The sequence below is a fragment of the Panthera pardus genome, unplaced genomic scaffold (genome assembly GCF_024362965.1).
Source record: "Panthera pardus isolate Hobbes unplaced genomic scaffold, ASM2436296v1 HiC_scaffold_7, whole genome shotgun sequence".
In the NCBI taxonomy this organism is placed as follows: domain Eukaryota; kingdom Metazoa; phylum Chordata; class Mammalia; order Carnivora; family Felidae; genus Panthera; species Panthera pardus.
Genome location: NW_026527002.1, coordinates 35,447,580 through 35,472,078, shown reverse-complemented (window position 1 = coordinate 35,472,078; position 24,499 = coordinate 35,447,580). Strand labels below are relative to the sequence as shown.

The 24,499-nt window shown below is 37.4% G+C and overlaps 2 protein-coding genes across 4 annotated transcripts in view; one reads left to right on the top strand and one right to left on the bottom strand.

Annotated features, from left to right (window-relative positions):
* Positions 1 to 786: 786 nt before the first annotated feature.
* On the bottom strand, positions 787 to 18,453 carry LOC128775280 (uncharacterized). Its single transcript, XM_053896159.1, has 5 exons — positions 18,436 to 18,453; positions 17,451 to 18,343; positions 16,562 to 16,685; positions 13,966 to 14,055; positions 787 to 1,122 (listed from the first exon to the last, which is right to left on the bottom strand). The coding sequence occupies exons 1-2, from the start codon at positions 18,451 to 18,453 to the stop codon at positions 17,927 to 17,929; spliced, it is 435 nt and encodes a 144-aa protein (XP_053752134.1). The 3' UTR covers positions 787 to 1,122; positions 13,966 to 14,055; positions 16,562 to 16,685; positions 17,451 to 17,926.
* The window catches only part of MMP16 (matrix metallopeptidase 16), a 310,239-nt gene continuing 303,932 nt past the window's right edge, over positions 18,193 to 24,499 (top strand). Inside the window, exon 1 of one of the 3 annotated variants that reach the window (XM_019453413.2) lies at positions 18,193 to 18,605. In XM_019453413.2, coding sequence (XP_019308958.2) covers positions 18,474 to 18,605 — 132 coding nt within the window. In that variant the 5' untranslated portion in view covers positions 18,193 to 18,473. The remainder of the gene's footprint in view (positions 18,606 to 24,499) is intronic. The other 2 variants (XM_019453411.2, XM_019453412.2) reach the window with 2 other exon arrangements.

Here is a 24,499-nt window from a genome sequence, read left to right as displayed (position 1 = left end):
CCTCAAAATACTCATATCGCTTATATGTACAAGATGCTTTTTCCAATTAGGGGATTCCCTTTGGCACTTATGAGCATTCATATACTACCAGTGTGTAAAACATCAACACATATATTAGAAACTCAGTAGTAGGAGCCATAACAACAGCACATTGAATTGGCTCAATGGATCCCACCCACAAGGTCACTTAGTTTTCCTTCCCCACTATAAACACTGCCTAAAAGCCATATGTTAAACTTGGGTACCCACCTCATCCCATGGGACCAACTCTGATGGTGACTTGGGTGACTGTGTCCAATAGAGCCATAAATTTTGTGATTCTCTCCTCCCCAAAGTTCCCCAATTTACTTGGATATATGGCATTTAGTTCTTCTGGTCTCCAAGAAGAACTACATTCTACTCTTAAAAAAGCTTTCTCTTGAAAGCAGCTGAGGTTGGCGTAGAGGGAGAGCAGGGGGCAGTGGGGATAGATGGAAAGAAGGGCTGCATGCTAAATAAGCAAGGTGCATTTGTGGCTTCAAGAAGTGCTACACTTGATCACAAGAATTTATCTATGTTTGTTTCACAAGAATTTATCTATATTCTGGGGGTCAGTTTCTCATTCTTCAGTAGGTCACCTTTGTCAGCATTGTAAATGATCTGGAGCAGCAGGAGACTCCATTCTAACAATGCCTAATCTGTGGTTTTCCATAAGAGGTTTTTTGTTTTTTTTTTTTCTTCTTCTTTCTTCTTCTTCTCCTTCTCCTTCTCCTTCTCCTTCTCCTTCTCCTTCTCCTTCTCCTTCTTCTTCAGGAAATTCTTCCTCAGAGGATCAAAGCTCCCTTATGGCATCCAGGAGCCATTACAAAAAAACAAAACAAAGCAAAGCAAACAAATTAACAAAAGCCTCAGCTCTTTTATTGTCATCTTCAAATGGGTCTAAGATTTGCATAATAGACTGTAAGAGGGGTGAGCTATAAGACAGCCCAGTTATTTCCATTCTTCCTTACTGACCATTACATGCCCTTCCTCTTTTCTCTGAAATGAAGTAGCCAAACTTAAAGATTCACCTGGTTTCTGCCCATGCCTCTTGTGAATTCTCCTCCTTTAGTTAATATGGGTGTCCATCTCTAGGATTGCTCTCTGAAAGACAGGAGAACTTCTTTGACCTTCTATGACTATCTTAGCACTAATTGTTACAATGGGTGAGGCTGCTCACTATGTTGGTGAGAGAGTACCCCCGCCACCCTTTCTCTCCCTCCCTTCCTAAATACCCCCACCCAGAGGAGAGTTTGTAACTGCTGCACCCTGTTCAGACAGCTGTCTTTTCCAGTGGCCAGCATGCAACTATGCTCTAATTTCTTTTTGTTAACAGGCAATAAAGTTGAGAACAAATTTATTTGCTGATTGACCAAACAATTTGATCTGCATGTTCATTATCATTTCTCATAGATTTCCCTTAAATTCTATCAAACTGCATGGCTCTCATTTTTCCGCTACCAGAAATCCTTGTCTCCCTGTCTGTATCTCAGCTTTATTGCTAAAATATCTTTCAAGAACTGTGAGGGGTTTGAAATTTTTACCTAACTTGCAAGGTAATAAGTTAGCCTGCCATGAAAGAAAGACAAAGATTCATTGGTGCCGGGAGAAGACACAAGACTCCCCATTTAGAGACAAAGGACTTTATTTCTCATGACAGTACCAGAAGCCAGAGTATATGAATTTTTGCATACATTACACGAATTCCAATTCTTCCAGGGAGACTTGAAGAGGGCAAGATGACCACTACAAACAGTGGGTTTCAGCAGAGGAATCCTAAGCTTAAGGAACTTGAATCTTCTATAAAAGGAGTAAGTATGTCTGCCCTTGGCTTATGTAGGATTCATCGTCTTGTTATGTTGAGTAGCAAGCAACCCTACTCTTCGCTTCAGAGTGAGACACTACATCTTCCAAGTCCGAATGTTATGCAAACATCTTTGAAAAGAGTCCAGAACAAAGGCAGTTCTAACTTACTCATGAGACATGCAAACCTACAAGAGATCCGCTGAAAACTGTTTTCTAATAATAATAGTAATGTGAAATTATCACTAAACAGAATTCATAATTTTGATAAAAATTGTCATAGATTCATTCAGGGAATTAGAATTAAGAATATCTTTCCTAATGAACAAATGCTTCCTTTCGTGCTGTTATCTGTGAATTAAAGTGAATGAATGTCTCTTGTAATTTATGTAGTAATAGCTTACAATTAACCCTCATTGTGTATGTATTTTATTTGAAGTTCAAATTCTTGTTTATATTCCCCAAATTAGCTAGGCACATCATGGTTCTGTGTTCTCAGAAACAGTGCTAAAATGGTTGTTGAATGAGAATTCCCAAAAACAGTGCTAAAATGTTCGTTGAACAAGAAAGGATAGAAACAAATCATGGGGGGTTGCACGTGGGCTGGACAGTGTCAAGAAAACCTGGCAAGTTCCTGGTGGATATATCTCAGTGACACTGAAAGAAGGAGGCAGTTCCTGATAGTCAGAGGGCCTTAAATCCTCATCTGAAATAGATTAATACATGTTTACCGTGTAATAGCATGCTTTAGATAAGAGAGCTAACAAGTACTGTATTTGGTAACATCTGCTTTTATTTAATTGTAGTGGTGACTTAATAGAGTCCATATGGAGTGAGGAGAGTTGCTTCACAGACTACTTATTGAAACACTGTTTTGGAGGATGGAGCAGTACTTTTACCCTCAAAGGTGGCACTTTATGGAGATTTACTTCTTGCTAGCTATAAACGACCTTTTTGTTACACAATTTGGATAGTAAACTCTGATTTAATGTAGCTATTTAATTAACAACACAAACATCTTGTGAATTCCTAATTATTTTTAAATTGTGCTCAGCATTTAAACATATAATCAAGCAAATATTTTCAAAATATAACATGTAAAGGAATAATGATGTCTTGGTAACAAAGCTCACAATGTGGTTACACTTGCACAAAAAGATTTGAGATTTTTACTTTCTTTTTCATTTTATTTGAGAAAGAAAGAGAGAGAGAGAGAGAGAGGAAGAGGGGCAGAGTGAAGGAGAGAAAATCCCAAGCAGGCTCATTGCCAACGTGGGGGGGGTCTATCCCACAACCCTGGGATCAAGACCTGAACTTATATCAAAAGTCAGACACTCAACTGACTAAGCCATCCAGGCGCCCCAAGATTTGAGAATTTTAAAGTCATGTTCAGAGTAAGAGAAATATAAGAATAGATAGAAATAGACTGCTCAGGAGTGATTTTCATTTAAGCCATCTATCAACAGAGATGAAGCATGTTATTCAAAGTTCATTTTGCTTTTGTCTTCTCCAACCTGAAGAACTTTTTAAATCTAGAAGTGAGAGAGAGAGAAAAAATCCATGATGGTTGAAGAATTAGCAATAAGTAATCTTTTTGCATATGCTCATGTATTCTATATCCTCAGATCTTTGGGTCTATAGTTTCTAAATATAACAAATAAATGATTTAATGGAAACAGTAATGAAGTGACAGTCAAGAGAGCAGCTAGTCTAACCTTGAACAATTCACTTGAACTATCTGGAATTGATTTTCTGAGCTATAAAATGAGGTGATTAAAAATACATTTGTCTTTTTAAGCCTACTTTTGGATTAAGAAATCTGTGGGAAAATTAGATTGATGAATATATCTACCTTCTTACTAGCCAATTGTGCTTCTTCTCTATAAATAATATTGAAATTATTAGAAAATGATAATAATGAGTCCAGAGTCATGGCATTGACCAAAGACCTCACCCAAGACATCTTATCATCCCCCAAGATATCTTGGCATTTTGACTGGAGAATCACTGGAAAAGAGCTCCCCTCCCCCTTCTAATGTGAGTGTTCCTAAGACATAGGCCACATGGTCCAACTGACCAACTGGATCTCACAACTTCCTATGTAAGGAAAGGGGATATTGACATTATTGGACTATTTTTAGTTTTTACCAGGGTCTATACTAATACAAATTCCCTATGAGCTAGCTCACTTTGGCCCAGTTCTGAAGGCATAGGTCTTAACATGCAATGGCTAGTAAACAGAGGAGACATTCATCTGACATCAAACCTTGTTTTCTATGCACTAAGTTACACCACTGCTGAATACAATTAAGTGAAATAACATTGCTTTTCCTGGATGTCTCTTATTTCTTTGAATAGGTTTCATAGCTAGCTCCTTGAGGATCAAGCCTTATTCATTATGATATCTTGAGCCTAGTACAAAATCTGCACACACTAAGAACGTATTAGATAACTGCTGCATGCAACTAAGGTCATACTGAAGTTTATGGAACATAATAGTACTTTTCAATGTAAAATATTTTTATTTAGATGAACACTTACACCACTCATTAGTTTTCTACTTGATGCAAAAATCCAGAATGTTGATATTTCATTTTGCAATAAGTATGAGAAAATGGTTTTAGAAAATAGACAAACTAGATGAATTCTTAGTACCAGCATAAGTATTCTCATAGATTATCTAGGAACTAATACTTTAAATTATTTTCATTTGCTTCATTAAAAACAAAAATGACTTGAGGTATCTGGCTGGCTCAGTCAGTAGAGCATGCCACTCTTGATCTCAGGGTTGTGAACTCAAGCCCAACGTTGGGTGGAGATTACTTTAAAAAAATAAATAAAAAGCTTTAAAAAAGTATACAATATTTCAAAAAATAAAAATTAGTTATTATTAATAAATACTATATTAAAAGCAACAAAAAAGAGAAAGGGTATCATGCAAGTATAGATGAAAGACTTGAAAACCTGAAAAATCAAGGAAAATGAAACGGAAAGCAACAAATGGTTTAGAATTATTAAAGAAAGATTATTATATATGAAGGATAAAGGAGATCATTATGCATGTATTTCTGAATAGAAAATTAAACAAATGAAACAAAAATATTCAATCATATGACAGAAGGAAATTTATTGAAATAATGATACCCCGAATTTTACCAGAATAAGCAGGTGCAACACAGAGAAATTGACAAAAAATAGTCAACAGGCTTCCAAAATCAAAACCAAATAAAATACCAGGTTTTGGGGGTATAATTAATGTATAAAGAACCATACACATATAATGTGAACAATTTGATGAGTTCTGACATATGGAAATACCTCTGATACAAGATCGCTATTCAAGTAACAGACATATTCCAAATCTCCCAGAGTTTCCTTGCATGTCTTTGTACATAATTCTTGTCTTTTCCATTAGAATGAGATTGTGATAAGGTTATTCTCTATTCGCTTCACTAGCTGGAGTCTAAAACAGAATTAACTTGGGTTTGCTGTCCATGAATTAACTACCATGCAAGTCATATACCTCTACTGAATTTTGTTTTAACTCATCTCTACCATAAGGACATTCCCTTCTGATCCAATAAATCTATTGGTTTGTATGCTAATTTTGTTACGTGAAATAAATATGGGCCTCTTGTAAAACATAGGCTTGAATCATGACTACTCTTTTACTTGCTATGCAACTTTGGGCAAATTACATATCTTATTTCATACCATTAAAAGTTGCAGATCTATGGCAAGATAGATTTGTATTCTTGGTGATCAGTTGAACTAAAAACAGTTTTGCCATCACCTTCTTAATTTCTACTCTTAGAATTCTATAGAGTTAGCCAAATGATAATATGGCTTGAATGTGGCACACTAATGCATGCTTATGGTAGTTCTTGAGAATGAAAGGCCCATCCCATTATACCTTCAGAGACTGGAGCTGATTTAAGTCATTGGATCTCAGTTTCTGTCAAGAATCCCACTCCTATTGCCATTACCTAGGATCTTTGTAACTCCTTTGATCTTTTCTCCATCAATTCTCTTTTATTCTTGCTTTCCCAGTCTCTACCTCACATAAGTTTCAGTTTTTGTGCAAATGCTTGTTTATATGAATGTTGCTTTACACCTGGTATGAGGTATACCAATTTCTATGCATTAAGCACAATCCTTTTTCTTCCATTGTACTTGGCTACTTTTAGCAGCTGGATGTTCATAGGTCACTTTTACAGAGCTGGAAACATTTGCTAGTTTCTTCTTCCTTTCCTTTTACTTTCTCCCTCTCTTCCTTTATCACTTCCTCCCTCCCTTCTAAACTTTCTTCCTCTCCTGCCTGTTCTCCCATACTTCTGATTGTACTTCTTTGTTTAGCTTTCAGAAGTCTAAAGTTTGACTTCTAGATAACTAAAATGAAAGTCTCTCATATATATTATGTATATAGTTAGAAATAGCTTTTAACTTATTCTACCTATTCTTATTCTTATTCTACCCTAGGAAGACTTGCCAAAGAAAGTAAAAGATACCCAGTCACATTTAATTTTTGGATAAACAACAGACAATTCCTTAGCATATGTCCCAATAATTGCATGTGATATACTTATGCTAAAAATAATTTGTCATTTATCTGAAATTCAAATTTAACCGTAGGTCTTATATTTTTATATGCTGAGTTTGGCAATCTTAAGTATATTTTATAGGTCTGATAGACATGTTTTCTTAATAAATCAGTGTTAAAAATCATTTTATAATTTTGAACATTAGACCATCTCTACCAAGATGTGGACAACATTCACATTAAGAGATTAGAAATTGCCAAATTAAATTAATAAAATTTGTTTTTGATGTATATTATACTTGTCATCATAAAACTACCTATTTTCACTTTTATGATAATTTAATATTATATATTATTTATTATAATTTATTTTATTGGAATTAAAAATACAAATATCTGCTTAAAAATAGGTAAATAGCCACTTTATACTAAATCAATAACCCACTTATTCTAAAGCACTTGGAGATTTTATTGCTTTCCTTGAGCTATGATAGTATAGAAGAAAAACAAAATACAGTAAGTTTGCAATTCTGCAGATGCTGAATCTTAAGCAATTGAGTGGGGATGGGTATGAAACATGATTTTTTTTTCTCCTTCCATAAAAGTAGTAGTTCTTAGGGTAGGACAATTTCAGATATATGTCAACATAAAAAAACAATTTTTAAAGAAACTCTCTTTTTAAGTTATCTAATTCATGAAGAAAAGTGATTATCATGTGTTGCTGTACCTACTCAAAAAAAAAAAACCAACAAAAAAACAACAAAAAAAACCCCAAAAAAACCCCAAAAACCCCGAAAAACCAAACCAGACCAAACCAAACCAAAACACTGACAGGCTTAAAAGCTTTCCTCCCCTTAGACATACACGTTATGATGACCCCTAGTGGTAACGCTATGCAAATGTACCACACTTATACAGACCCAGATTAAGTACGCATAGAATAGCTTTTCATCAAGAAGCTTCATGTGGGTATAAAAACTTACCTTACTATTACATCAGTCCATGTGTTCCTCTGAATTTAATTCAGAGTAAACTAAAAAAATACTTTCATTTACTTAATACAGAGTATGAAACTTAACTAAACTAATGGGAAAAAATTAGGTTAAATTGTAATTATACATAGTCCAATATTTTAAATTTTGACTTCTTGCAATATAGATACTGGTTATGGCTTGGAGTTAACACCAATTCATATGTTGACAGAATTTGAGAAATTTAGGATACTTCAGATATTATCTGATTTCAAATTCTTCATTTCTCAAAGAGAATATATAGAGCAAAGAATGGCTGAGAGGCTTAAATTTAGTCAGCTATTTACTGACAGAGTTAGAACTAAGAAATAGTCTCCAGACTACCATATCAGTACAATTCCAATATCTGCCAGTGCTTTCTTACTGAAAGGTCACAATATTTGCCATAATAGGAAAAGAAAATCAGAAATGTGTGGTTCTGTATAGAGGCCTAATACTCATTAAAGTAAGCCTATGATATCTTTCTGAAGGAAGGTATTAACCTTATTCTCTACACAATATATTCATACTCCAAGAGGCAAGAAATGAAGTCCTGCATTCTGATTAATGTTAGGGTACGGCCAAGTACATATATCAATGACAAATAAAACTTGGAAAAATTTAAAAATTGAATTTAATAACCTTAAGCCTTTATATTATAATAATAAAGGATCAAGAAATATAACCATATAATACTTTGAAGATACAGATTTCATTGGCATAGAAAATATTTTACATTCCATTTTCATATGGAATTTTAGTAAGAGCTCATAAATATTTAAATAATTATGATGCAATAAGGATTTTTTTTTTAATTTAAAATCTTGGGGACATTGTATAGAGGACTCAAATCCCAGATAGAAAAATTAACTAGCTAATCTTTATAGAGTCCCCAAAACCTTGAGTTTAACATTTTATGGCAACTGTATGTATATATTATTTTGTTTAAAACAATTTTAGGCTCATGAGGAGAGTTCAGAAATATTTTTCTGCTCCTGGTCAGAATCCCAAATCATGAGTTTTCATGTTTTTTAATTTAATTTTTAAAGTTTCTCTTCAATGTTTTGTTTTTGTTTTTTTTTTTTTTGAGACACAGAGACAGAGAGAGAGAGAGAGAGAGAGAGAGAGAGACAAGCAGGGGAAGGGCACAGAGAGAGGGAGACAGAGAATCCCAAGGGGCTTTATGCTGATAGCAGACAGCCTGATGCGGGGCTTGAAATCACAAACCATGAGATCATGACCTGAGCCTAAGTCAGACACTTACTTAACTGACTGAGCCACCCAGGTGCCCCTTTAATTTCATTTTTAAATGAAATTTAAATGAAGATACTGCTGATAGGATATTATATATTTTTTAATTCAAAAATTATTTTAGCTCTGAAAGTCTTTATCATTTCAATATGGACAAATTATGGACAAATTATGACCAAAATCCCAAAGACCATATGAACTTGGAAGCTCCACCGAATATTTTGCTTTTGTAAAGGAGCCAGACTCCTACCTTGGGATGTCTTCAAGGAGTAGCTGAATGACTGCTTATTAGGAATAGTAAGAATAAACTAAATGTTAGAATAAATAAATGTTTTCATTGGATGAGAGCATGAAATGAGGAATCCACTCCTTTTCCACTCAATGAAGTGTTTCTATAATTTTTAGATTAACAATTGAGTCCTCATGGTCCTACAAAGTTTGATGGTAAGCCAAATGAGATGAAAACTTAAAATTAAGCAAAACTTCATGTAAGTTATATCCAACTAACTTCATTATCCTATTTTCCCAGGGAAAATGCACATCTGAGTAAGATTCTTTAAAGGTAGAATATAAAAGTTATCTTAAAAATAACTTCACTAAGAATTTTTAAAAAGTAAAAGTAATTAAAAATGGTAAGTGCAGATGTACCTTTGATAAGGATAAATTAAAAGTCCAAAAGAATTATCATGTTTCAGATTTTTTTTATAATAACATTTAAATTTCATCTGTGGGTTAGTATATTTGATTGTCCTATGGAAACTATAAGAGTCTAAGCCAAGGTATAAAATATTTTCCTGACTCTTTGGGTTAATATGATAATTTTACTTGGATATATATGACGACAACTAATGTAGAAGACAATCTTGGATGTAAATAATTTACATAATTTTTTCTCTTTCATTTTCAAGACTTATTTGGATGAGTAAGTTTTAATATTATAGAGAACAGTCACATATTGTACCAAAAATACTAAATAATTACTAACTTGTCGTACCAAATTATGATTTACTGACACTGACTTGTGTTCTTATATTAAAACCACACTGCTTACATTTTGATTATATAAACACAAATTCCATAAGTGTTAGCTCATTGCAGATATTTTTTGTTTTCTTTAATATTTTTAATGTTTATTTATTTTTGAGAGAGAGGGAGAGACAGAGCGTGAGCAGTGGAGGGCAGAAAGAGAGGGAGACAGAATCCGAAGCAGGCTCCAGGCTCTGAGCTGTCAGCACAGAGCAGTCAGTCCAGAGCTCGATGTGGGGCTTGACCTCACGCACTACAAGATCAGGACCTGAGCCAAAATCAGACACTTAACCTCCTGAGCAACCCAGGTACCCTTATTTTTATAAAGAAGAAATAAATTCTTATTAAGCCTTCAGATTTCTCAATATTGATTACTTTATATTTTGTAATGAATGAGTCACTTATTTTTGGCCTCGCCTAAAAACACTATTCCAATGAAAATGGAATCAGATATCTTAATGATATTAATTAAACAATGACAACATCTAACATATATGATAGGGAAAGTGAATCTCTAGGGGGCATGTATTTTTTTAAATGTATATGAATAGTAACTCCCTTATTAGACTACCAGACCCAAATCGTTAGAATGCTCTACTCTTCAACAGAGAGGGAAAGTGAGTCAGAGAGTAGAAGCTGTAGTAGACAACCAAGTTCATTATCATACTAACTCATGAATAATAAGCTGCATATGAATGATTCTGCCTATTCTAGAATTAAGGGAGTGAGGTTAAGTCATTTCAAAATAATGAAACATACAATGGAAGCAACAAATACACTAGAACTAAGATTATCTGACATCTTTTCTTGTCTTTCTATTACTGTCTTTCCTCTAATTATAACTACACTGATATGGGTTAATTCACTTTTATTTTTGTTCATGTAAGTAGAAAAGGAGGACATTTCAACTTAGATGTTTAGTTTCTCATTACTGTTGGAAATTAACTCATAAAAGATTTTCTGAGCTCCATAAGTCTAAATTCCAATGCAATGCCTCTAATTTAATATAAAATATTTTCTCCTATATCATACATTTTTTATTGTGATCTTATGGCTTTTATGGATGCCAATCTAATTTCCATTCTGTTTTCCATTTCCTTTCCTTTGCCCATGAACTAATGAAAAGTGCATTTAATATACTATGTAATAGTTCAAAAGGGACTAATTATATTTTGATAACACTGTTGAAGACTGCCATTCTATAGTTCCTTTTCTTTTGTTAAGAAATGAAAACCTTTATCCTTTCTATTAATACCAGTTAAGCACACAGCACTTGTTACTCTCTAGTATAACCTGTTAGGAATGTTCTCATAGCATCTTCACTCTGAACATTTCTAATTTTTTTTTTTTAACGTCCTTTGTTAACCCAGTCCCAATGAGTCTTTGTGGCCTTCTTTCTGTATGTATAGCATGACATAGTCACATGCTCTCATAATCCTCTATGTTGTTTAGCATTTCAAAGTTACAGAAATCTTATATATAATCTCATTCAATCTTCACAACTGCCCAGAGGTACAAATCCATTTTATAAATGAAGAAGATGAAATTCAGAAATATGATTTTCCTAAAGATGTGCAGTGTCTAAAGGTATCCTCAATTTCCATTCTTCATTTTATCAGCCATCTACAGAATAATATGTCCTTTCTCATCATATCTGTCACCTCATACCAAACCATGACAAGTCTGATAATCCACAGAGTATTATCCGATTTTAGTCTACCACAGTTATTTATATGGCCTGGGTGAAACAGCAATGAAACTATGTCTTAAACTGGATTGTTTATTTATGGGGTTTTCTTGTGTGTTTAAAGTAGTTTACAACGAATCTTTTTCTTTTAAAAAAAGCAGTCAATTGTAAATCAGAATACATGTGTTTTTAACCTTTGTCAACAAGTCACAGGACTTGTTTAACCTCCATCTCCTTATTGAGTCTCAATCGCCTCTTCCTAATAATGAGGAATTTGAAGGAGAGAACTTTAAAAATTTCTTTCCAATTTATACATGCCATGTCTATGTTGAACATGATATGTAAGAATAGAGGAAGGGGGAGGCTTCAATGGAATGGCATGAAGAATAAATGGAGACAGAAAAGAACAAACACATGCACAACATACTGGAGGCTACTACAATGGTTAGTAGTGAGATGACAGAGTAGGAATTTATAAGGGACAGTGATAAACTACAAGTGCAGGTGAAGGAATGAATCAAAGTGGTATTGGACAGAAAGACATGACAGCTGCCAATGACTGATTCAGCACGAAGCATAAATTAGTGTTAGAGTCAGAGGTGTTCAAGGTGTAGTGGGAACATGGATCCATATGAACCAGTGGGCCCAGACTGAGATGTGGGAACTAAGGAATACACCTTCTAAGGAAAACATGATAAAGTTGGTTGGGGACATGTTGAGTTTTAGGTGAAAGTGATGATATGAATTCTAGACCACAGGATTGGGCTTAAGGCTAGAAATATGGAAACCACCAGGGTAGAAGGAACAGATAAAACTTAAGAGAATCCCTCTAAGGAAGATGGTGGAGTGAGAGAAAGAATTAGACTCTGAGATTCAAATCATGTACATGTTATAACACACCAAGGTCATGGGAAGAACATAGTAATTGTAGTGCTAGAGGAATGGCCTTACAGGGTGATGGACTATGGCCACAGACAAGGGTCCCCTACCAGCCTAGCTTAATGGTATAAAAGGGTATATACCCAGTTTTTTTTTCTTCTCTTATATGGTGAATACTTCATACTTCCCAGCCATCTTCGACCTCCAAATTTCAGATACTGATTGATGAAGAAATAGGAACGCTTCGGAGTTCATTTCCACTCACTCACTTATGCCAAAATCCTATCTCTAAGCTTTGCACTGCTAGTTATTTGTTTATGTTGATGGTAAATCCAAGTGAAAACAATTTTAAAATCCAAGACTTCATTCTCATCTGTCTTAGACCCTAACAAAACTGAGGCAGTCTCTCTTAACCCTTCACATTTATTTTTCTTACATCCTCAATTACTTGGTATTTTATAGTGGTTAATGAATGTTCAGTGGAGGAAAGAAGGAACAAATAAATGAGCAGAAAACCAAATATTTGAGAAACTCATAGTCAAAGGAGAGCATAAGTCAATGAAGGAAACAGAAAAAAAATCATACTACCTTTGGGGGCAGTAATAATAGCTAGCAACTTCTCAACTTTGCCCTGTGTCTGAATCACAGGGACATCTCGGTGCAGCAGAGCCTCAGCACTTCCGGCAGGCGCTCAGACCTTAAGGTTCCACCAGGGGCACACCTTAAATAATAAGGCTATAGATGACTGCTCTACATATGCATGCCCCTGCTAATAACAGATGCATGACTAAATGCCCATAGCTGAGCACTAATTCAGTATTCTCTGAATTAAAACAAAACGTTGTGGGTTCTGCTGATGCAAACAGAGAATGAAGCACATAAATTCATATGATAAAGGAAGGAACAAGTTTATGTTAACTTTCCCAGCTAGAGAGCTCATTTCTAAAAATCCAATTCATTAAGAAATTGGGTTCTGTGATGGTCAAATTATTTACCTCTAATGTTATTCTAGGTAGTTGTAACCATTCACACATCTCAGCATGCCAGTCAACGGCTCACTTTTAAGTATCTGTCATTTGCCTCTTGGGAGTCATATATGTCATTTACTTCCTCAGACCCCTTCTCTCCCAAGTAATATTTTATTGAATTGCTATTAACCTTTGACAGTGGCACTTATTATTTTCCTTTGGCTTTCTTATTCATTTTCTTTTAATCTCTCTTTTGGATTCTCTATTCTCCATTCACACATAGTTCTGAGATTGTTCATTAGTTTTGTGAAATTGTGGGAAGAAAGGGAGTATGTGACAGCAAGCACAGACAGCGAGGGCCAGGAGTTATGAGGACAGATTTAATTAACACTTTAGAGGGAAGAATGATATTCTATATTTTAACGTACAGAGGATAGAAAACCAAGTCCTTTTCTAAGACGAACACCAACAAGGAAGCAAACACTATTAAGATATGAGAGTAGGAACTTCATAATACTGATTCTTTCGCTTTTTAAAGTTTATTTATTTATTTTGAGAGGGAAAGAGAGAGTGTGCACAGAAGGGGAAAAGAGAGAGTGGAGGAGAGAGAGAATCTTGAATCTTGAATACGTGGGACTTGAACTTACTAACCATGTCATTAGGACCTGAGCTGAAACCGAGAGTTGGACACTTAAGTGACTGAGCCACACAGGCAACCCTCAAAATTCTGACTCTTAAAAGATAAATCTACGCTACCGATGAGAGATGGAATAACAAACTCACCTGACTGTGATTATATTTCCACAGGTACCCAGATGAGTCCATATGGGGAACTGTTTCATCAGGCTTATCGGACTAGCACAGATACATGGTCTACAAAGACAGTAAATATTAAATGCTTAATGGAATATATGATATGAAGTAAAAACTACAAGAACTCTTTTTTTTTGAGAGAGAGAGAGAGACCATGGGAGCGTGAGCAGGGCAGGGGCAGAGAGAGACTCTTAAGCAGGTTCCATGCCACAGCACAGAGCCCGATTGAAGCGGGGCTCGATTCCATGACTGGGAGATCATGACCTGAGCCAAAGTCAAGAGTGGGATGCTTAACTGGCTGAGCCAACCAGGTGCCCCAAAAATATAAGAACTACTAAAAGGTGACTGTTTTCACAGAGTTGGCAAACATACAGCAAAGGTAGTGAAAATTCAATTTTCTCTTCTGAAGAATTCTTTAGAGTAAAGTCTAAAGCCTGAAATGGCACACAGAACTTTTCCTGATATGACCTGTGACCTCTGACCTGGACCTTGCTTTACACACACCTTGGCCTCCAGCCCTTTTAAACCATTCATAGTTGTCTATATTCATCTTGTATGTTTACTCCTCCCTTGCACACGGGTCTGAAATGCCCTTCCTTTTCTTATCTGACTGGTAAATTTCTTTCTTCAAGATACCCTTTAAGAACTATACTTTTGTGATGCTGTCTCCAAGGACCCCAAGGAAAACTAATTAAAATTAATTATTTCTGCCACCCTTTTCTGTAGGATCTTGCATATATAATTACCTAATTCCTTACAACATTGCTATAATTAGTATACATCTGTCTCAGTATTTTATTTCTGTTAGTATTTTTGGAAACTTGGACACACACTAATTCATTCATTGCTCACTGAATGCCCACCAATGAGTTTAGTAAATGTCTATAAAATTTTTTCATTATTACTAATCAGTATTTGAGATTATCTTTTGAATTTATGATTCCCTACTTTAATTTCCTTAGGATAGCTCTTTGAAAGCACAAGTCTCCAAGAACGTCTCACTAATATAGGCCCTTATATTTTTACAGGTAGACTACAACCTTTTTTAAACCATTATCTCTTTGCACCCAGTCTCTCTCCATTGCCAATCCTATGCCTAATTCTGAAGATAATCTTTCTTAGTACCTATTCCTATCTAAAATGGTTTATAATTTTTAAAAGTTTGTTTATTTATTTTGAGAAAGAGAGACAGTGAGTGGGGAAACAGGCAGAGAGAGAGGGAGTTTCACAGAGCCTGAGGCAGGGCTCCAGCCCACAAACCATGAGGTCATCACCTGAGCAGAAGTCAGAAGCCTGATGGACTCAGCCACCCAGGGGCCCCCTATCTAAAATGGTTTAGTGAAAGGGATCCAACTCTTGATCGCCACTCAGGTCATGATACCATTCATGACTCGTGGGTTTGAGTCCTGCTGCAGGCTTTGTGCTGGCAGTGCAGCCTGCTTGGGATTCTTTCTCCCTCTTTCTCTGCCCCTCCTCCACTCTCTTTCTGTCAAAAATAAATAAAATTTAAAATAAAATACTTTAAGAATTCTCGTTTGATTATTTGATGAAACATGAACTCACACTTCATTGCAATCCCTCCCTATATCTTATCCTCCACAAATACTAATACATCTCTTTATTCTGAGCTCAGGTATTTCCTTTGACAATACTTTGACAATTCTTTGACGCATCTTGCATTCCACTTCCTTGACAAAATCTTCTAATATTCAGCCTCATTTAGCAAGGGCCTCACCATTTAGAACTGTTTTCTCCTGTACAACTAGTGTATAATTTTGAATCTCCCTCCTTTCAATACTATTTCAAGGATTAGTAAAAATGTTGTTTCCATTCCTTCATTTTGCATTTTGCGAGATATAATGTATACATTAAAATAATTGTTGATTTATTGACAATACTCCCTGCCACATTTTGTTACTTTACATTGGCAGGCAACACCATATAACTTCTATATAATGATCTTGCTTTCATGTTGTCTTCTGGCCATTTTTTTTTTTTAAAGAAAGTCATCTCAATCTATGGGTTATAAAACTGTTAAGAGTAGAAATGGATTTATATATGGAAAGTCACTGGAATGTAGCAGGAAAAGCACTAAACTGGGAGTAAGAAGAGTCAGGTCTGAATTCTGTCACTTGAATGGTTTGCTAGAAAGTTCTATTACCATCGTTTCTCTCTACCTGTGAAATAAAAACAAAATCCTCAAGAGTGTTGTGAGAATTAAATGAGATACTATGCGTAAAAACATTCTGCAAATTTTAATATGCTATACAACATAAGGTCTTTCTTCTTATGTCTTCAAAATTATTTTGTGGATAGGACATGCTGTGCATTGAGCAGACGGTCAGAAAAGTCTCCCTGGGAGTCTTGGGTCAGGTAGGTGGGTCACATTTCTTCCAGTTTTTAAAGCAATAGCTGCAAAAACCTATTCCTTAGCTTTTTTGTGTTTCTCTTTAGGATACACATTATTACAGTCCCGAGCAATTTTTGGCAAAGCGTTTTCCAGCGTTTTTCATCTGCTTACCAAATATGACCTCTTGCAGTCCTATTCCTTGCTTTATCAACTCACCCATGAAATTTGCCTTGTCAATTCTGTCTTCCATCTCACCGAGGAAGCTGTCACACTTGGAGCAGCCTTTGTACTCAACCTTGCCTGCACCGCTTTCCCGTGGGCTCCTCTTCCCCTCTGCTGGCTGCCAAGGAGAAGCACATTTATTGGCACGGCCCCCAAGCAGATGCCTGCCTGCTTCCCTTCCCCCTTTCTCTTGCAGCCAAAGCATCACCTGCCAAGGGCTGGTGGTTGCTGCCCCCGCTGTCCACTGCCTCACACTGCTGAGGCTCCGAGTCCTTTTTGGCAGCCTCTTCTGAAGTTCCCCTGCCCGCAGCTCTCCTGAGCTGCTTGCCAGCAGCCTCCTCCTCTTGCCTGCAGCTCTCCTCGCTCCCGCCAGCCTCTCCCCCGCTCGGTCTGCGCGCAGCCTCTTCCTCCCGCCCTTGCCAGCTGCTTTACTCGCCTTTCCTCAGGCTGCTCCCCCTCCTTTCTTCCCCAGCCCTTACCCTCTCTCTCGCAGCGAGGTTTCTTTCCAGCGCCCCCGCCCTCCCTAGCCCGTGTTTTAACACGCGGGACCACCTCTTCTGGGTCGCAGTGTGTCCGTACGTCCACTGGACACAACATTTTCGGAAAGTGAACATTTTCTTCCCGCTTCTGTAATTCGACTTGACACCGACCCCCAAATCCCGTGCCTACTCCCTGAGCCGGGAAAGGCAGGGTGTTGTGACGGTAGAAGAGAGTCAGGGAAACAACAGGCCACAGGCTCGGTCGGTGGACCCCAACAAAGTTTTGGACGCTCGGTACTTGTTATCTCAGGCTGCCCAAACTTGACCAGCCCGGCAACCTACGCGAGCGCCCAAACGGCGCACAGCGACTCGGGCGCTCCCTCTGATTCCCCGCGCCCTCCGACCTTCCAGGGACGCTTGATTGACGAGGCGGGCCGCCCTCCGAGATCCGGCCTGGGCCACTCCCCAGCCCAAGCCGGGGTCCGCAGCCTGAGCCCCACCCAGTCTCCGGGCGGGGAGGGGCGCACTTGTCTCTAGATGCTCGCGAGGGGGTGGGCGAGACCAAAGGATGGAACCGCCCAGGTTCCCGGGTTCCCGTCTCGCAGCTGAGGGGTGGGCGGTATGTTAAGGAACCTCATCCCAATCCAGGGCCCTTCTGGAGGTCTGGCTACTTCCAGTGCGCGGTACAGTAGCTGTTCCCCTTTACAAGCCGTCTCCTTTAAGAAGAAGAGGGCGCGCACGCTCGCGAGTGTGTGTGTGTGTGTGTGTGTGTGTGCGTGTGTAGTTGTGTGTGTGCTCATGTGCAGATATGTGTGCGCGCGCGCTGATGTGTGTGTATGTGTGTGTGTGCGTGTGCGCGCGCGCGCTGAGGGCCCGAGAGTCAGGCAGACCCCGGGAAGGAGGAGTTATGTAGATTACGGATGAACATTCTGGAGGGGAGCGAGGAGAGGAGGGAAGGAGAAGCAGAGGCGAGAAGCGAGGAGCGGCGGAGGCCCTTCCCGCAGAAGCAGGAGGCGGCAGCGGCGGCGGCGGAGTGGGCGGTGGAGGAGGTGGAGGAGGAGGAGGAGGACGCACGGGCTGGAGGAGGCGGCGGCGGCGGCGGCGGCAGCGGCGGCGGCGGCTGCTGCTGCGGCTGCGACTCGGCGCTTTGAGCCGGAACCGCCGGTGAACTTGGGCGCCACGTTCCCGGTGACGGGCCCCCGAGGATGGTGAATGCAGGCAGCTGCTGACCCTGCCTCCGCCGCTGCTTCTCGGGGGCTGCCGTGTGCTGGGCCCTCAGTCTCCTCCCCTTGCCGGGCTGTGGGTGAACCTGCAAGCTCCTTACCCACCCGGAGGACTTTTTTTTGAAAGGAGACCAGGGAGGGAGGGAGAGGGAGAGAGGGAGAAAACGAAGGGGAGCTCGTCCATCCACTGAAGCACAGTTCACTATGATCTTACTCACATTCAGCACTGGAAGACGGTTGGATTTCGTGCATCATTCGGGGGTATTTTTCTTGCAAACCTTGCTTTGGATTTTATGTGCTACCGTCTGCGGAACGGAGCAGTATTTCAATGTGGAGGTAAGAGTATGAGAGCCTTCTTCCTTCCCCCTTGCCTGAGCTGCTCCCTGAAACATTTCGTTCACTCCTGGGATCCTGGTAGCTCCGATCAGCCAAGGTCTCAACACATTGTTTCCCTTGTAGCCGCCGAGACCCTGGTTGAGTTTCCCTGTGTCTTAGGTGATGGATGCGCGCGAGACTGAGAATCCGTTATCCCCAGCAGCACAAAGCACGATGCTGCGCGCTCGGAGATACATTTGTAGCCGGTCCATGCTTGTCACCCAGGGAAAAGGCGAAGTCCTACATATAGCAAACGTGTAAAGCAGTTTGAGTTTGTGAGGAAAAAACTGTTCAGGAAATACAGAATTCATTGCTTGGCATCATGTGCTGTCTTGGTATTGTTCCTGAAATCTTTCTCCCCGTGTTCTGTGCCTAACAAAGGAGGTTAAAATCAAAGAATCTGGAGGAGAGCGTGGGAATACTTGATATGTTTAATAACATTACTTTGTGATAAAACACTTGACTAGACAGAGTCTTTTTCTCATTTAGACATAACTTAATACACTGTAACTAGATCTGGCTACACAGAGGACGTGAAATCCATCTCTTTTAAAGTGTCTTCTCTTCCCCTCCCCCCGCCAATTGAAAATAAACGTGGCCCAATGTAATAGTTCTGAGGTGTGTTTTTAATTTGATTTCACACTCTCATGGCAAAACCGAGAGGTTTTAGTCTGTCATTTGCTTTACTTTGATAGCTTTGGGAACAGACAGACATAAAGCAGAAGGGAACTTGAGGATAAGGACTTGTCAGACCTCTGCCAAAGTACTCTTCCTGTCATCAACTCAGCACTAAAGCCAGTAATGTGCAGTAAATCAATGGAAATGTGTATACGCCTGGGCTCTAACTCCAGTTTATAACATACACGGTGTAATACGAAGACAGGAAGAAGGATTTAGTAAAATAGATTCCTTTTGATTAGGTCTTCTGTCTTCTGACATCTCAAAAGAATTACGATTAAGTCTCTGAAGAATAATGTGATTTTTAAAATATTGTTGATTCTTTAAAGCTTACTGTCATTTTGTTGGGAGGGTGTGTTTACACAATAGCAGGACCTGTTGCACAGCATTTGAACATGTTTCGTGTAACAGATTTATATACAAAGTGTGCATAATAAATGCCATGTGTGAGGCCATATTCTGAATATAACCCTGTGTTTATACAAACTGTTCCTAGGACTCCATGTAATAAGTCATGGTGGGTAGAGAAAGTATTTGGAAAAGTAAGAACCATTATCAAGAGTTGAAGAAGTTTACAGATGTTCTGTATGATTATATTACACAGAAACCCCAGTTTGAAAACCAAAACTGTTTAACCTTTTGAAAAATACAACTTTGTTTTTCTGAATAAAAAGAGAGATGCAAAGGGGCTGAAAGTCCAGACTTTCTCTTGATTGCAAATTTGAACTTTTAGAATTATATGGCACAGATCGATTTTCCTATGTAACACTGAAATCAAGAGATAATTTAATGTTGAACTGAAGGAGTAATTAGTTCATAGACTGAAGGAATGAAAGTGGCAAGCTCTTATGTATGTTATAAACAGAGGGGCCCATTGCTTCAGTTTGGTGGTGATGGTGGTTAAGGTGGGGCTTGGGGGAGGTGGGCGAAAGTAAGTGCTTGGTTTTATTTTGCTCACTGTGGAGTAGAAGGGAGAGTCTGGATTGATGGCTACTTGCTTTGGCAAAGTCTTAGATTTGCTTTCAGACATTGTTGGGATACCATCAGTGTTTGGGTGGTTATTAGGTTTCCTTTTTGAGGCTACGCATAAATTCTATTGTATTTCTTTATAGTTTGAATCCCTTAGGCAGTTCAATCAGATATTATGCAAGAAAAGTTAATTTTACTAAAAAAATATTTCATTTTAATTTTTCGTGATCTTTTCTTCAAGATATATGTGAAAAATGGTTCATGGAAAAAAGAGTTATTTCCCCCATTTTTAGAGTATTTAAGTTATTTCATCCATGCTTATTACACCATGCAAATATTTATGAATGATAAGAGGCTGGTGCCATCTGAGACTTTAAAAGCCTTATTTGATACATAGGAAATTTTCTAATGAAAATTAGGTTAGATTATGCTTCATAGTTTGTATTATTTCCAGTTAGTTTTTTAAGCACTGAGCATATTCTTAGTTGGGTTTATATACTTCCTTATGTGTAATGATAGCCATTATTTTTCTTTTTTAATCATAAGAGTAGCTGCTAGTTATTTCCACATACTGTAAAGAACATGGGAAGACAGGATATTTTCTGACATGAATTTCTGCCTGATTCACCTTTATTAGATATTTCTTTTTGGTGGAAGCTCTAATAGGGAGAAGAGTCAGTCACATCTTCTCTAGAAAAGCACTGATTGTGTTCTTCATTCTTGGTTGCAAAACAAACACTGGAAATGCTTTATTTGATTGATTCTCAAGGACAGTCTTAAAATAAACAGTAATGGTATCAATCATGCATGAAGCTCATATGATCATAAATTTTTTTTCTAGCAAGCACACCAAGTTATTATAGTTGGAATGAAGCTTCTGAGAGATGCTTTTTATGCTGACAGCTGAAATTACAATGCTTTATTCCTCACTGAACTTCACAATTGATGGGAACACTGTACTTTTTATCCCTATACTTTAAGGTTTAAAAACATAGTTTCCCCTGGAGGTGTGGGGACTGAGTAGAAATATTCATGTTAACTCTTTCCTGCTTATTTGTAAGATTATAAGCATTTGGGATTTTCAGTGATCAGAGCAGGAGATATTTCTTAATATGCTGGTGGAAGCCTGTGACATAGAAAGACTGTATTTTGTTTATTTGTTTTTGTTTTTAAGAAGCAAAAGGAACATTTCAATAGCTAAGAAAGGGTCAGACACTACCAGAAGTAGTGCTATGGAAGAGATTCAATTCATTCATCTCCTTATATATTTTGGGTAGAACAGTTTTTTTTTATGCCAAATTTTCAGTGTTTATTTGTTTAAAGATTTTTGTACACTCTTGGACCCATTTTGGGGGTTGTGGGCCTTACAGTGTGTAAGTCATTACCACAATTCAAAAGAAGTATATTGCTAATGTTAACTAAAAGTCAAAGACTCCAATCATTGGACAGCAGTCTCAATCAGAGGTGTTCATTGGTCACATGAAGCTACACTGTTAACAAAGAATTAGGATTGAAACTCTGTGCTCTAAAAAATCACATTGTCTCTAAAATAATGTTCTTATGGGTAATATCATGATCCTGAGGCTCTTTATTTTTTAACTTTTGTGGGATTTTTTGTACTCTGCAAGCATTTTTGTTATGAAATTTGAGATAGTATATAGTTCACGAGAGTAATAACTTTCATCATCAACTTTGATTGTCAAATGTTAAATATATTAGCAACATATTGTTTATTGTTTTTTAAACATTCACACACATTTCTAATGTGGAAAATTATTTTAAGCCAATTGAGTGGTAAAATAAAGATGTGATACTCTGAAAGATGCACATATCAAAGCATAGGAAGTTGATTACTTTCTTGTGGCAAATATAAAACAAAAATTGATCTTATTGTCCTAATTAATGAAAGAAGAGAGATTCTATATTTTTTAAATAAGATATTTTATGGCGAGTACTGTGAATCATGAGTGTCACCATTTCCTACATTCTTCCTACAGTATGTTTCTTTAACTGATTTAGTATTTATTCACCTTTATCAGGTTTATCTGAATCTACTCGAAAGGTCAGAATTTACTTGGAGTAGCTCTGTACTACATCTAAACTTGGCAGTAATTGGTGATGAGGCATTTCAGAGATTAAAGATATATTTTATAGATTTTAAAATGTCGTATATTGGGGTTACTTTTTTCATATATCTTGCATCCTACTTGTTTAATCAACGTGCATTATTTCATTTCCTCATGGAAGGTGATTTGCTCATGCCGTGATCTGGTCAGCCCCCTTGAATAAGAGACTGTTCTGATTACATCCCATAATTCCCCCTGTAGCATTTTTTACTGGGCAAGAACAGGGGCTGTGTGACTGATTCATAAAGGTTTTTTATCTATTGCAAGATTCAGGCTTTCCAAGACAAAGTAGGAATGCTGGCTGTTCGGAATGCTCAAAAGGACCAAAAACTATGACCAGGAGACCAGAAGACAGCTTCTCCTGTGTGTCCTACCTTATGCTTTTCTCTGTTCAGAGTTATCTGGTCAAGTTCCCCAGATCTAGGGTTATTCATTGAACCCTTACAGATGAGTGCGTGCTAGCCAGGTAGGATGTCTCTTACTATTCCCCTGAGAAGTCCACAGAGAACAACTTTCCAAGTCCATCGTTCTCTATACACTTGGGTTTCCTCTTTCAGTATCTTCTTTGCCATCAAGTAAGGATAGAGTTGGGTTCAATAACAGCTTTTTAAATCTCTGGAGTCAAGTTAAAAGTGGCAGATTTAAAGTTTTTACTTTTTCTTATTCATGCTATTTCAGGTTATGAACATAAAATTTTAATGTACTTGTTCAGTGGTATAATTCTTTTCTCTGAAGTTGGATTAATCAATTATTTTATGTAAATGTATTTCACTGCCTGACCTATCCCAAACACTCCAAGTGTACCTGTTCAGAATATTTGGTAAATGACCATTTGGAATTATTTCAAGCCAAAAAAAAAAAAAAAAAAAAAAAAAAAAAGCCATGGGACATTTGAATCAATTAGTTAAATTTGTTCAAGGTTAAAAGAAAAAAGATTTCTTTAGCTCCTTCAGGAACTTTCTGACCCTTCAGCATGTATATTCAAATTGAGAAACTCATTTTTTATGTTACTTTCTGTCACAATTTATTTTAAATATCTGTGAGTCTAATTATAGCCATGAAGTTGTTCTTTATTTTGGAGTAGTATAATGATTAAGATCACATACTCTGGCACCAGATTGCTAGATTGTAATCCCGGCTCTTTTCCTTAATAATAAGTTAATTATTAAGTTAATAATGGACTAATTCATTAATCTCCGAGCCTCACTGTACATATCTGTAAAATGGGGATACTAATAGTACCTGCCTCATAGAGTTGTTTTGATGATTAAATGAATATATGTAGATCATATTAGATCTGATGGATAGATGGGAACATGCCTTCACCTGGTGCAACACTTAATACTTTTCAGATATCATTATGAGTAGTAAAAAAAAAAAAAAGGATGCTGATTCAAGGGTAAATTGTCGTGGTAGCATCTAATTACATAAAAGTCTGTCAGGTTAAGACATATTAGTTGGTCCATGAAAATTTTATTTTAATACCTTTTTCATTTTTAAAAAGTATAATATACTGAATATCAACCACTAACATCAGTACATTTTCTTCCCGTGGGTTTTTCTTAGACAGTTTAGTTCAGGAATATGATTTGCACATTTTGTCTTGTCATCTGTTACTATCATAGAATGTCAAGTTCAGCTCACACCTTCTTTTATAAAACTAAGTTTACAGAAATCTGTTCATCTTTTCTAATACCATGGAAAATAAATAGGCCTTATGATTCAGTGGGCCTGTTTATTTTAATTGGCTCAAGGCCTGTGTGCTTCCTATCTGTAGTAGGTGGGATTCAATATATAACTTAGGCCAGGTTTTTGTTATACCCCAAATCCAGAACATAAAAGTCTTTTTTTTTTTTTTTAATTAATAGAGGAAGGAGGGGGGGAAAGAAAAAAACTATTAAAGGGCCAGAAAAAGGTATTAAAGTATTTTTGGGGTGCCTGGGTGGCTTAGTCGGATAAGTGTACTACTTCTCCTCAGGTCATGATCTCACTGGTTCATGAGTTCAAACCCCATCGCCTCAGGCTTTGCTATCAGCTGGAGCCTGCTTCAGATCCTATTTCCCTTTCTCTGTCCCTCCCCCA